General features: G+C 58.6%; 1 protein-coding gene across 3 annotated transcripts; it reads right to left on the reverse strand.

The window, feature by feature from the left end:
- Window positions 1-442: 442 nt before the first annotated feature.
- On the reverse strand, window positions 443-12882 carry R3HCC1L (R3H domain and coiled-coil containing 1 like). Of its 3 annotated transcripts, none has more exons than XM_062610426.1 (7): window positions 12747-12882; window positions 5432-6860; window positions 1719-1894; window positions 1534-1604; window positions 1320-1415; window positions 1016-1156; window positions 443-836 (listed from the first exon to the last, which is right to left on the reverse strand). In XM_062610426.1, exons 2-7 carry the CDS (start codon window positions 6848-6850, stop codon window positions 781-783), a joined length of 1959 nt encoding a protein of 652 aa, XP_062466410.1. In that variant the 5' UTR covers window positions 6851-6860; window positions 12747-12882; the 3' UTR covers window positions 443-780. The 3 variants fall into 3 exon arrangements, with proteins under 3 accessions (XP_062466410.1, XP_062466408.1, XP_062466409.1); XM_062610424.1 differs by lacking the exon at window positions 12747-12882 and adding an exon at window positions 12210-12269 and having other exon boundaries at window positions 5432-6864; XM_062610425.1 differs by lacking the exon at window positions 12747-12882 and adding an exon at window positions 10439-11712 and having other exon boundaries at window positions 5432-6864.
- Window positions 12883-14378: the final 1496 nt, after the last annotated feature.

Here is a 14378-nt window from a genome sequence, read left to right on the forward strand (position 1 = left end):
ACAAACTTTGGCCCCAAGAGTGTGGGTGGGCTACAGGCCAGGACTGCTGGGGCACACAGGGATGGTTTTTGGGTACTGAGAGATGATACCAAGCAGGTCCCAGCCACTTGCCTGCACCCCCGCCCCAGGGCAGGGCAGGAAGCCCCCAGCTCACCAGTGCCGGCAGCGCAGCCACATCACAGCCCTGAGCGGGGCCGGGAACGCAGCCCTGCCCATGCACCAACAAGGGCCCTGCTGTTCAGGCTCTGCGGAAGTACACAGGGACCCTGCCAGCACATTCCTGCTGCTGCCCTGCCTGACCCCTCCTGCCTGCACCTCACCCCCCCCCACCCCACCAGGACACCCATCCCCATGGCAGCATGGACAACGTGCGGCAGCCCCCAGCATGCACACCCTGCCCTGGCACGCAGGGCTACGGAAAGACACAGCCCAGCCAGGCAAATAAAATAGATGGTATTTATTAGCAAAATAAAGGACAAACTCTCACTCAAAGGCCCTGCCAGGTGGCCAGGGCCGCCCCACACAACCCCATGCTGCTGCTTCCAGTGCTAAAGGCAGGTCCTGCTCTGGGCTGGATGGGCTGCACTGCCCAATGGGAGACAGCATCCACGAGGCACCAACCAGCCTGCACGCATCCTGCTCATCCCTTTCAGTGGAGCAGATTTTTGGATGCAGTGCAGGATCCGTCCCAGCTCTGAGATGCAGGGTGCCCTGCCTGCCCACAGAGGGGCCTGGCACCCAGCGGGGTTGCCAGTGGGGCTGAAGGTGCAGCCTCCCAGCTCAGTCTCGGCCCTCCCAGGCATCCTCCCGCTGCTTGTTCTCCAGGCGCTTCCTCTCTGCAGAGACAAGAGGAGGGTCAACCCCATGTCCCCATCACCACACAGGTACTCACTCCATGGAGGTGGCTGTAGCCCACCCTGGGGCAGCCCCCTCCCACCCAGCACCCTGTGAGAAAGCATACCCATGAGCAGGGTTGTCCCCCCACCACAGCCTCCCTGGGCAATCCAAATCTCACCCTGGGCTTCTTGCAGCTTCCTCCGCTCAGCGTCTCGCTGGGCTGGTGTCTGCTTGCTGCGTACTCCCAGGGCACCGATCACCAGCCGTCTGGCCAGGGCTGCTGATGTTTCAGGGCGCTCCTTGGCTGGCTGCAGGAATTCTGGGTGAGCAGAGATGGGGGACATCAGTAAGAGCATCCCAGGAGGATGCAGCACAGGTGCTGTGGAGCTATGCAAGCTGTCCTGTCCCTCCCCAGTTATTGGGATGAAGATGCTGTAGCATAAGCACCATGGCACAAGCCAGCATGGGGCGGTACCACTCACCAGCGTATGCCCTGGCTTTGGCTTTAGAGGCACGGGTACCCTGGGACAGTGGACGTGTCTTCACCATCAGGTGCTTGGTGCTGAGGGCATCGCGTGCTGCAGGGAGAGAGTAGTGGTGTCCATGTGTGAGGCCAGCCGCATGCCCACCATCTGGCCGTGGGAGAGGCAGGGATGCCTCCCCTCTGCCCATCCCCTGATGAACAGGGAGCAGTACCTGTTATGGGGCTGGAGAAGACACCCAGGGCATGTGTATCATCCACCCACTTAATATCAAAGCCTTTTTTCCTGCCGGAGAGAGGGAAGCTCAGCAAGGCATCAGCACTGAGTGGGCAGGGGTCTGAAGCAGAGCCCAGGTAGGGGACCCCAGTGCCGGTGACAGAGTATTGCAGGCAGACTCACTGATAGCTGCAGAAGACACGCATCAAGTCCTCAGTGCGGAAATCCGAGGGGAAGTCATAGATCTCGATGACATGGGGCAGCTCATCATCGCTGATGTCCGGTGCAGCAGGCTCAGCCCCATAGTAGTCAAAGCGGGGTGACTGCTGGCTCTCCCGCCTCTTCTCACCCCCTGAGAGCTGCAGGGGTGGGAGAGGCACAGCACTGAGCAACCCCTGCCCACCTGCCCCATGCCAGCTCCCAACCCATGGCAAGTGCTCCCTGGGAAGTAGTTCTGCTCCACGGCCCACCCCAACACTACAGATGGATTCATGGCATCGAGATATTAGGAGTTATTGACTGGAGTTCTCATGCTATGCACTTGCTTTTCCCATTACCAGCATCCCTCCACTTGCTGCGCTCTGCAATCCCACCAGAGACACAGTAGGAATGGCACCAGTGTGTGCACCCCCAAGCACAACCCTCCTTCTGCAGGACCCAAAATACATTTGGGGAACCACAAGGAGTAGGAGAGCAAGGCCAGGAGGAAGGACTGATGTCTGCCTGCCATGCGGGAGCACTGGGCTTGGCATGCCCCTGCTGCAGCACATGCACTGGAGCAGCCCATCAGCACCCCAGCTGCCAATGTGGAAAAGCCGGCGCTCTCCGGAGGAGCAAGTTCTGGTGGTTAATCACCTGCACAGCTAAAATTTATGCTGTATTCCTCATTTGAATTTGTCAGTCTCTGCTTCCCAGCCAGCAGATCTTGTTCTGTGTCTCTGTTGGATTAAAGAGCCCTGAGTCCCCAGTCTCCTCCCCATGATGGAACTTACTCATGCTAATCAAGTCCCTTCTCAATCTTCTTCCTGATAAGTGAAACAGTTTGTGCGCCTTTAGTATCTCACAGTGGGGCACTTCCTCCAACCCTCAAAGACGATGGCTGTACACTTTGTTACTTCTCCCGTTTTTCATGGGCAGCAGTGTCCCACTCCCATGACATGGGGCTGCAGCTGCCCCCTACTCCCCTCTGCCCAACAGCATCGTTGCCAGTATGCCCCCCTGCACCACTCTCTGCCCAGTGAGCTACCATGCATCACTTCCTGCACTCCTCTTTCCAAACTGCACCCTGCCAATGGTAAAGGGTGCTGCAGCTGAGACATTGGGCCAGGGACAGCCCAAAGGCATCAGAGGCTCCACCGTCCTCCCTGGAGCATGGCGCTATGGACCAGATACATAACTCAGCCAGGTTCCCAGCCTGATCCCCCAAGCGATCGTAGCAGAACACACCGTGGCTGGAAGAGTCCATAAATCCCAGCCAGCTCAGTCAATAAGAAGTGCTCATTCCGACAATTTTATGGGGAAGATGGATTCACAGCAGGTGAGGGGGAGCTGCTGGGGCGGCTGGATGCTGGCGGAGGGTAGAGCTGAGTGATGGAGCTCACGGGACAAGCCAGCACTGCTGGCAGAGCCGCCTGCCCTGCCACCATCACCCTTTAACCAAGAGCACCCCTGCTGCTCAGGAAAGCGAAGGAGCCATCCCCGGGCAGGATGAAGCCCTGCGGTGCCGCCTGAGGGAGCAGAGTGCTCGGGGAGTGCCAGGCGTAAGGAAGATTAGAGAGAGGGAGCACAGAGTGCGAGAGCGGTCCTTGACCTTCACAAATCACAGAGTGTGGTGGGGCAGCAAGGACAGGATCCGTCTGGCTGCAGGCTCAGCTGTGCAGCCGGCACGGCTCAACAGGTTCCCCCTGCACTGCCAGCCCAGGCACACAGCGTGCCCAGAGACCCCCAGCCATGGGGCAGGGCTGGGAGCAGGAGCTGGCATATGGCTGATGGATGGAGAGGGGGACAGCAGAGACGGGCACCATGGAAAACAAAGCCTTCACATCACACCTTGCTGCTCGCTAAAGACAGACCCTCACCAGAGCACATTAGAGGGGTCTGTGGCCGCTTCCTTACACTCCCTCCTACTTGCTGAGAGTGCACATCCAGAGCTGGAGGGAAGGTGGGCGCTGACACTCACACACCATGGCCCCGGCATACGTACACCATGGTCCCCACCTCGCTGTACTGGCTCGTGGAGAGTCCTCCAAACCTGCATGGAAATGGTCGCAGTGCTTAATTATCCTCTGTGCTCGAACTGATTTCTGCTCTGAATTTGTCTGGTTTAAGCTTCCAGCCAATGGATCTCGCTATGGTGTTTTTTCCTGCTAGATTAAAGAGCCTTCCACTATCAGAAATCTCTCCTCCATGCAGAACATCATAAATCTTGCTCTCTGCCAGCTATCTGCATCGCATAAGGATTCAGTTACGAGGAAGAACATTACTAATTTTCCTGTGCTTTTTGTTAATTAACAACAGCTCCCTCACCCCCAGAGCCTGTGCCCCACCTCAGCAGCCACATTCGCCTGCCGAGAGCTCAGAGGGCTCCAGAAGCACCACACTCAGCACAGGAACCTGCAGGGGTGAAGATGGGAAGTTTTAATCAATAAACCCCCTTTTCAGGTTCCTATTTACCCATTTGGGGAAGCTCCCTGGAAAGCTCAAGCTTCGCTCAAAGCTAACGTGGATACTCCAGAACTCCTTGGAGCCAGCACCCGTGCTGCACAGCACAACCTTGCCCACAGCAACCTGTGGCTGCACCATAACATGGGCCCTCCCAGGGCCAGGCAGCTACTCAGCTGCATCCAAGGACAGAGCCGTGCCCACCGTGCCATCCCATGGAAAGCCAGTGCCCGCACCACATGTGCCCTCAGAGCAGCAGCACTGTGTCCCTTGCACCAGTGCTCACCATGACCTCCCTGCTGGGGCCGCAGCAGGGGGGAACACAGTCAGGCAGGGATGGGGGTACTCACACCCCCCCATAGTCTCTGTCCAAGCAGTCCCAGAGGCAAGCCCCATGTGCCCCACACCCAGCCCCATGCTGGGCTCAGAGAGGGCACAGAAGCCAGAGCACAGCCCCATGGACAAGGTGGGTACCAGCACCCTTTGGTAAAGATGCTGTCATCAGGCACCATGAACTACTTCACACTCTGCTTCCAGCCCAGGGTGGACAGACACTGGAGGTACCAATATTAGTGCTGTTTGTTACTTTGGGCAGGTTAATGCCGTTCAGAAAATTACCATGTTGACACTACTGATTTAAAATGCAATAAGGGATATCCAGCCTCGCTGCAGAGGCTTAGCCTTCCTCATGAGCAGCAGGAAAAGAGAGTAGGTCTTGGTGCTAAGCAGCTAATTGTAGTAAATCCAGCTGCACACGTGCAGGAGGGTATGGTAATGAATCACAGCTGATTGAGAAGCTGTGGTTTCGAGGAAACATCCCGTTGCTATTTCAATGGGAGCCCATACATCTCAGCCCATTTCTTTATCACCAGCCCTGGTTTCACAAGGGTGCAGTTGCAATTTACAGTGCTTAAGCAGCTTTTACTGGGTGCACTTTATGTACTGTAAAAGGGAAGATCTTCCCAAGCCTTCATCAGCACTGGGGGACAGGATGGGAACCAGCCAGGGGTGTGAAGGTGGAGATCCTTGGCACTGCAGGCAGCTCGTGCCCTTAGTAAGAGCTGACGGTACTGCAGACAGTACAGCCAGGCTGGCCGTATGCCCTGGGTGCAGCCTGCCCCGCCATGCAACCACCTGGGAGGACACAGGGACAACTGTCCCCCTCAGACCCCTGTCCCCACAGCAGCAGCCACCATCCCTGCAAACCCCCACGGGTGCTGGCTTGCAGGACATACCTCCTCCAGCAGGCGCGGGTCCAGGCAGTCTCCATCATCATTGAACAGCATGTCCCAACTCTCCTCGGCACCCGGGCTGGCCTGGTTTGGGGTTCTGGCACTGGTGCTGGTCTGCTCTTCCTTTGGGGAGCTGCTACGGAGACCTCTCTCCTCCTCCTTGGTCTCCTGGCTGCACTGGTGCTGCTGTGGCAAGCCTGCATCCTCATCTGCCCCCGCTGGCTCCTCAGCCCAGGCCGCGGGCAAGAGTTCCTCTACACCATGGCACAGCAGCTCCAGGGGCGCTGGGGGCTCCCAGCTCTCTGAGGGTGCCCCATCCCATGATTCACTCACCAGCTCCTCCCTAGCACCCAGCCGGCCACTCTCAGCCCCAGTGCTGCTGTCTGTGCAGGCAGAATGGTTGCCTGCTCCCACCGCAGCAGGCACTGGGTCTCCCTCCCCACTGGGATGCCCAGCACATGCACTGCTCTCTTCCTTGCCAGGTGGAAGCCAGGATGGGCTGCCCATGCCCTGCCCCAGGGTGCTCTTCCCTGGGAGCACTGGAGCATCATCCATGCCACCCCCTGAGCGCTCAGGTTCGCAGCTGACTTCTGGTGCACCCAAGGCACACTCTGCCATTCCTCCCCACCTCTCCTCATCCTCTGGCACCCCAGTGGCACAGCCCTCACTCTGACCTGCCTGAAGAGAACCCCCACACTCCCTCTCCTCCTCCTGGGCTTTTGGACCCACTGCCTCCCATGCCAGCTTGTGCATACTGCCCAGGTCACCCAGCCCTGCTGGCTGCAGGACATCCTCTCCCAGGCTCTGGGAGACATCTCTAGCTGGTCCTGGGGGCATCTCTGACACACCACTTGACCCTATCTGACATGCTGGCGTTGGGCTAGTGGAAGGCATTGAGCTAGTGGGGTCACCCCCCATCTTGGGGATAGCCTCCACGGCCCCAGGCTTAGCACTCAGCGTGGATGGAGGGTCAGGCTGAGTCCTCATCATCTGCTGGCCGTGGCTGACCCCTCCAAGTCCTTCACCGTGGGATGCTTTGTCCTGGGCAACAGCCAGATCGAGGCACGGCTCCCGTATGCTGGGTGATGCTCTTAGGCTCTCTGGTGCAATGGGGCAGTTGCCTCCCAGCCTCGAGCTGTGGCCAGCAGAGGCTGTCCGTGGCTCCTTTGGGCCAGCATCCCCCTTGTTCTCCCTCCTCGCCACTCTGCCCGCCTGTGTCCTGGCACGGGGGCTTCGCCTCTGCCCCTCGCCGCTGGCCTGGCAAGTGTCCTGCACCAGGCGGTGGTTCTCAGGCTCCCGGCGCTGCCCGCCTGGTGTGCTGCCCGCTGCTTGCACTGCTCTCTCCCGCCGTGCTTTGGGCACATAAAGGGCCATGTCGGGCTTCCTGCGGCGCGGCCGGCTGCCCTCAGCTTCCTGCTGCATGGTGCCACTGCTGCCTGCCAAGGAGATACAGTGTCACTGCCCTGACTGCGCCCAGCAGCCACCGGGCAGCCCCTGCACGGGTCAGTAGGTTGGGGTCCCAGCCTGGCACCCACCCTCACTCCAACAGCAGTTGGCACACAGCAATGGACAGCAGAGCCCCAACACTGCACCCACCACAGCAGGTCTACAGATGGGGTCTGGCACTTGGAGTACTCTGCAGCCCTACAGCCTTTGGTGGGGTTTACCAGGCTTGGGTGAAGCAGGGAAACCCTCCCAGTATCACTGGGATGCCTGCTCCGCTTTGGTAGCTGCTGCCTGGAACCCCTGAGCCCCAGGGGCCAGCATCCATAGCTGAAGCAGGACACACAGCCCTTGCACCATTCATGCATCAAAATCTGTGGAGAAGCTGGTGGCAGCCACAGAGCACCATAAACACAACTCCAGCCCAGGACCAGGGCTGCAACCCCAGCATGCCACAGCCCTGCTGCCCTGGCCTGGCAGAGATTTATTTTTCATCATCTTTGGCAGAAGCAGGCATGCCACAAGCTGCCAGGCCCCCTGTCCCTATAAATATGCATCAGACAGAGTTTACAGAGATGGATGGCGTGGGGGGCTGCGCTGCGGTTGAGGGGAAGGCAGAGCGGGGCTGGGCTGGGGCCCCGTGATTAATCACTGCCCACTCCATTTAGGGGGATTCATCACAGTCCACTGTCAGGTAAATCACTGGAAAAACACCTCTTCAGTAATTAATGTGAAGTGACGGATGGACAGCCCCCAGGCCCATTAATCTAGACCATCAGCGCCGACCGAGATTATGAATGTCAGGATGCATAAACTGCCGGCGGATCAATAGGGCCAGGAACCCATCCAAGGCTTTCATTTCCGAGGCACCTCCGGTACATTAGCCTCCCCTGCACGCAGCCCCCGACCAAGGTGCAAATGCTCCCTGTGGCCCTCACCGACAGCCAGCAGCGGTGCCAGGAAGGCGAGGGGAGGCCAACCACTGGCTGGAAAGTGGCCGGGGCAGCCCGTGCCACACGGCATCATCCCATCCTCCTTACAGAAGGGTGGACAGGCAGCTCCCTCAGCGTGATGGATGGATGGATGGATGGGTCTTTCACAGCTCTCTGGAAACCACTGGCAAGCCGGGGAAGGGCAGTGCTCCCCAGCATCACCGTGGCATCCGTGCCTGCACCTCGTGCCCGTGCACTCCTGCCCACCTCTGTGGCACAAGGCGCAGGCACGGGCGCCACAGGGACACTGGACACAGTCCCAGGGCTGCCCCAATCATTTTTCTGTCTCCGCAGCTCTTGTCATTTTTCCCCCTCTTTGATACACTAATTTTGCTGGCAGAACGATCCACTTTATCGACTGCGAGAAAGGAACGTATCCTACAAACCCTCCAAGGTCTGGATTAGTCATTTTTCAAGACCGAGGTATTATACATTTTCTCACAGAGCAGCAGCCCGGGTGCAGGAGAAGAGGGGGCACCAGTAGAGAGATATCACCAAACAGCTTGGGGAGAGGAACACTTATCCCCCCAAGCTCTGCTTCCCGAGAATTTCCAGCATGGGGAGCAGCCAGGAGCAGCATTGCTCCACACACATCCCAAGTCACCTCCAAGAAGAGCCTTTGCATACAGGATTTATGGGCTCCTCGAAAGCTTGCCATTCACCTTGCCATTCACCTTGCCATTCACCTTGCCTCACCCTCCAAAAGCAGATGGTGCACCATTAGCCAGACGGCTGGTGCTGGGAACATCCTCTCCCTGCGCAGCTTTGCCTCTGCCTGCCGCTTGCTGAGGGGGAAGAGCCGCATCCCACATCCCTGGGAGAAGCACAGGAAGGTGGTGGCTGGCCCACATTGGCAAACAAGTACTGCAGCACTTTGTTTCCTCCCCATAGGGCAGCACAGCTCCTGCCCCCAGCCTATTACACACTTCATCGATGCCACAGCCACACATCGGCACCGACCGATTACACGCTCCAGGAGGCAGAGCAACAGCCCTGGCTTCGGGTCTCATTCACACTACCCTGGAGAGGGTAACCCTGCTGCGTCCAGACTCTGGGACCAAGCTCACCCTGCAAAGCCAGGTGGCAATGGTCAGCACAGTCCCAAAAGGGCTCATGATGCCCTGAGTGCTGCCCTGCTTTTTGAAGCCAGCTAGCAAAACAGTTTGGCATCACAGCACCAAGCAGGTAAAAGCATGCCACAGTACCACGGCAAAAGTGGTGGTGGGAGAGCTGCCCAGCTGCCTGGCACACAATGCCCACCAGTCCCGCACAACACATCCCCTGGTGTGGTCAGGGGATGCTGGAGCATCAGCCAGAAGGTGGTCAGAGCTCCTTACAGGCACAGGCTCCCTTCACAACATCCCCAGGACTATGCGGCTCATGGGGAGCTTGTGGCATGAGTTTGTGAGGCCTCAGAGCAGCTGCTCAGGCAATGTGCCAGCCTGCCTTTCTCCTCTAGTAACCATCTGCAGCACAGACAGGCAGCGTTTTCTCCCTGATTTCTCACCCCTTCCAGTCCAGGGAAGGACCCCATAAACAAGACAGGGCTGACCACATCACAGACCGGACTGCCCAGCGCATCGCCAATCCTCCATCATCTGCATCCCTGCCTAGCAGGTGAGGACACCTACACCACAGCTCCAGTGGCAAAGCCAGGGCCTCTGCCACTAGCAAAGATGCCGGCCACAGTCCCACTTGGGGAAGCTGGGAACAGGCACGGATGCTGGGCTGCAGGGTTCACCTGGAGCGTGCCAGTTCCAGAAAAGTTTCAGTGCCACCCAGTGCCCTCCCAGCAGGCTGCTGCATTTCCTGGCAGGGAGCTGTATTTTTAGCCTTCGAGGTTTCTAATTCCACTCAATCCATACTCCCATCAATAGAGCAGATAACCTTAAAGTCTTGACAGTAAACAGGGATGGCAGCATGGGACCGGGAGCCTTGGGGGACCCGCGTGCAGCCTCAGCACGCAGCTTGCGCACCTGCAATGTCACTCTTTACAGCCTGACACAGATTGGGCTCTTTGGAGGGGGAAAAATAAATAAACACAAGAACAGGACCAATAAAAAAGGCAAGTACAAGGAGATTCTAAACAACCCTGCAGGGGAAGCCGCCACTCGCAGGGTGCATCCCATGCCAGGCACGTGCCTTGGCACACTCGCTGACTGCACAACACCGGTGCCCAGCAGCCTGGGTAAGGACTGTCTGGGGTTTTGGCTACCTGCACCTCTCCTGCTCCCAACAGATACACAGCCCAGCCCGCCTGGCTCACACAGTAGGCAACAGGGCCAGGGAAGGGCCTGGGCACCTGGCAGGGAAAGGCAGAGAAAAGGAAAGAGCACAGTGCTGCCAGCACAAGGCAAGGCAAAGCACTTCAAGGAGCAGAGAGATGGCATCCTGTCCAATGCCTGCCCACGGCTCCAGGGGCTTTAAGACAGCCCTGTCCCCTGCTGCCAGGAGAAGGATGCTCTCCAGCAGCTGGAGCAAACACTGGCTATGGGAGGAGGCAGCAAAGGCACCAAAGGTACAAAGGAAAAAGATTTCAATTTTGCCTTTCATTTTCAATGCTCTTAGGAGATACCTGGACAAGAGGAGGGTGAACAGTTTCAGACAGGAGGAGGATTTGTAAGTCACTAGAGTCCGCTCACAGCTGCAGGAGAGAAAAGGGACAACAAACCAGCAGGAGTTAATAGCTGGAGAGCTAAGTGGAATACAAAGGACTTTACAAATAAACCCAGCAGAATCAGCACAAAAGTGAAAAGATCTATTAATAAACAAGGAGGGAAAGAAAATTAATGATGGCTCAAAAATAAAGATGACTCAAAAGGGCAAAATTACTGTTTTTAACCAGAAAAATGCAAATGAGGCAGAGGCCTCGCAAAAACAGCTGCAGGGAAAGCAAAAACAGCATCTCCACATAGACACGATCACCTGGCCAGTGTGGTGGTGCCAAGATGAACTCATGGACCCATCAACACATACGTGGTGCCAGGAAGAAACCAGGGCCCTGGTGACAGGCAGCGCAAACCAGGCACTGATTTTCTGTGTGAGAAAGAGTAATAAACCTGGAGCCAGTTCAGGATAAACCCTGTGCCCATCCCTAGCACAGAACACAACGGGCAGAGGAAGGAGCCTGCACACTCACTGCGATGGGCACCTGGATGAAGGACATTGGCTTGCCCAGCAGAAGGAATTTCAGAAGAATTACTGGACAAAGCTTTTGGACAAGGCAAGCAAGGTGCATTTCAGCTGAACTTCACGGTATTGTTCTATACCATCTCCCAAGCTTTCACTTGAATAGTGAAATGCAATTCAATTTGCAGAGGGTACTGACCAGAGAGGTGTTGCAAACATTGGCCAGAATAGGGAAATCATTCAAAGGATCTGAGAAATGTAGGAAATGCAGGTAGGAAACAAACTGAGACCCAGTCTGGGAAAATTAAGGTAACAGAACCCAAGGCAACCACTTGGTGGGCAGGAACAGCCTGAAAAGCAAAGCCCAGAGCACTGTGGTGCACTCAAAAGGCAGGTGGCTGAGATGACCACCCCAAAATGTGCAAGGGGCAGAAGCTGGGCAGCAGTATCACACCATGGGCCAGGCCAGGGCTGCGACAGCCCCAGAGCGGGCTGCACGCAGAGCTGTGTGAAGGATGGAGGGGATGCCGAGGGCAGGCAGCTGTGAAAAACAGCGTCCAGAACCTGGGAGCACTGGGCACATGTTTTATGAGGCATGGGAGCCCGGCACACCAAGCACCTGGGGACGTTGTATAACTCCTGTGCCCTCAAGGCTGTCCCTGCCAGCATCGTTCAGTGACTCAATAAGCTGGGGAGAGTTTTGGGGTGTGCAATGTGCTGTTATCTGGGTGCTCCAGGGAGAGGCGAGTGGGACCAGCCTAGGCCATGGCGAGGCGGTCAGGGCTGAGACACGGAGTGAGGGTTGGGGCTGGGACAGGGAATACGAGTCAGAGCTGGGACGCGGGGTGGGGACGGGGGCAGGGAACAAGGGCTGGGGCAGGGAACAGAGGCTGGGACAAGGAATAGGGCTCAGGGCTGGGACAGGGAATAGGGGCTGGGGCTGGGACAGTGGATGGGAGTCATGGCTGGGACGTGGGGTGGAGGCTGGAACAGAGAATGGAGGTGGGGGCTGGGATACCGGGGTGAGGGACAGGGCTGGGGTAGGGAGGGGAGAGCGGGGCAGGGGCACAGTGTGCAGCCCTGGCACCGGACAGGGCGCGCTCCGCGGGCTGCTGTGCCCCTGTTCCGAGCTCCCCGCCGAGATGAGCCGAGCCGAGCCGAGCCGAGCCGGACCGGGCCGTGCCGGGCCGCGCCGCCTGCCAGGCCGCCGCCGTTACCAGTGGCCGCGCCAGGTCCCCCGCCGCTCCGCTCCGCGCCGCCGCCACCGCTTCCGCCGCGCCGAGCCCGCCCCGCCGCGGGGAGCGCCGGGACCTGTAGTGCAGCACCGGCACTCGCCCCGCGCCCCGGGCGGCCGCTCCTTCCCGGCTGGGCAGCCCCCGTGGCTCCCCCGGCCACGCTGGCATCGCCGTGTCCCACCCGGTCCTCTGCACATCCCCGGAACTGGGACCACCGCGGGCATCCCCGGGGCCACCGCGATCCTTCCTGCCCCAGGCACCACGGAGGGGAGGACTCTCCGTGGCTGGGGGGTGATGGACAGGGGGCTGCAGGAGGGAGAGCGACCCCTGCTCCGGCCTGCCCGGGGCACCGGGGAATTGCCAGGGGCTGAGGTCACATCCCGGCGTGCCGGCCGCCCAGACACGCAGCCCGGGGAAGGTGTGTGCGCCGGTTCGCTCCGCTTCCTTCCCGGGGTTTGGCGAGGCGCAGCCTGCCTGTGCCCCGCACGTGATGAGCGGGGCCCCTCCACTCTCGCTCACCCGCAGGCAGCTTGGGCAGCGCTGGGAACGTGCCCGTGGCCGGCGCATCCTGCGGCTCCTAATGAAGTGCTGGTGCTGCAGAGCACTGCCGAGCGGGCCTGTACTTACGGGGGAAGGATGGGAGAGCAGGGCTGGATTCTCTCACACTCAAGGCGAGCGCTGGCAGGGGAGAGGCACGGCTCAGGGGACCCATGCAGGTGTAGGGCTCACTGTCCGTGCAGGCCGATGGCTGCTGCAGCTGCCCTGGTTTGTCTGGTTGATGGACAGAGACAGGGACAGGGTCTCAGCCCCTCCTTCCCCTCCCAGGACCTGCTTCCTAACAAGCCAAAGCTCTCCAATGCAACTCCCAAGCAGCTGCTTCCCAGGCAGCCTCATAACTGCAGGTGAGGCAGGAGTGATGCCCCATAGCATGCACACTGCCTAGTATGGTGGGATGCAAGGCTGGTGCCCAGACAGCTGAGGAAGTGAGGGACCAGGGACCTGCCTCCCTGTCAAGGTGTCACTGAGGCACTGCATGGTGTATCAGTGCATGGGGTTGTGCCAAACATTGTACCCTTCCTTGGGTGCAGTTACAGGGTTGGGACTGCTGATGCCTGAGATCTCAGATGCCCTGAAGTACTCTGCTACGCTGGGACCAGTACTGGGACCATGGTAGGCCCAGTGGCTCAGACTCGAGTAGATAGGGTCATCCCACCCCGGCTGCATTCCCTGGAGCAAGACAAGGAAGGCTCACACCAGGCAGGGCCACCCAGCGCCCCTTGGGGAGTAGTGCCTGCTCCAGCCCACAGTGGTGCACAGGGGACCATGGTCCCTCTTGCAGGTAATCGATGGCAACAGATTCTGATCGCTTTCATTATTATTATTATTTTCTTATGCATGTGCGCACAGGAGATTTATTACCAGCTATGGAGGCAAAATCAATTATTCATGTTATAAATTAGAAAATGATTTATGTTTGTGGGAGGCCAAGCAGTGTGGAGCCCCTGGCCACGTGGGAGCTGGGTTTGTCTGCAAATGGCACCAGACGCCCCTGCCAGCAGTTCCCCGGGCTTTCTGTCCCTGCCACACAGATGGGGTGCCCCCATCCCATCACAGCCCAGGGTGACCCAGGGATGGTGGCTGGCAGGGAACGCCCAGCCTCTCCTGCTTTTTCAAGCCAGGTGCCCTCAGACAAAGCCCAAGGAAGGCTGGGGACAGTGGTGGCCTGGTCACTCCGGCCAGTGTGGGAGGATGATGCTCCACAGCAGTTTCCATGGCAGCAGCAATATCGCGGTCCAAGCACTGCGAGGTGTGGGCTGTAGAAGGACCCCCTCTGTTTTTCCCGCTGGAGACATTCACATGTGTCCTCTCCAGCCCCAGAAGCTGTATCTGTGCTACTGTCTCACACAAAGGTCATGGTGGTACTCTCTAGACTGCTTGCCATGGGGACAAGGACCTATTGCACTGCTGACACCCCCATGCTCCTCAGAAAAGAGGAGAAAGCTGAGGGCAAGGGGGCAGCAGTGTAAAGGCACACGACTAGCACCAACCCCCGAGGCCAGTTACCCCAGACTGGGGCTGCAAGGCTTTGCTTGACTGCGGCCCACCTTCTGTGCTAAGGGGATCTCAGGTGTCCTGACAGTCTTCCCATTT

The sequence above is a fragment of the Pezoporus occidentalis genome, unplaced genomic scaffold, assembly GCF_034315485.1.
Source record: "Pezoporus occidentalis ecotype Australia unplaced genomic scaffold, CSIRO_AGI_Poc_V1 ctg147, whole genome shotgun sequence".
Lineage (NCBI taxonomy): Eukaryota > Metazoa > Chordata > Aves > Psittaciformes > Psittacidae > Pezoporus > Pezoporus occidentalis.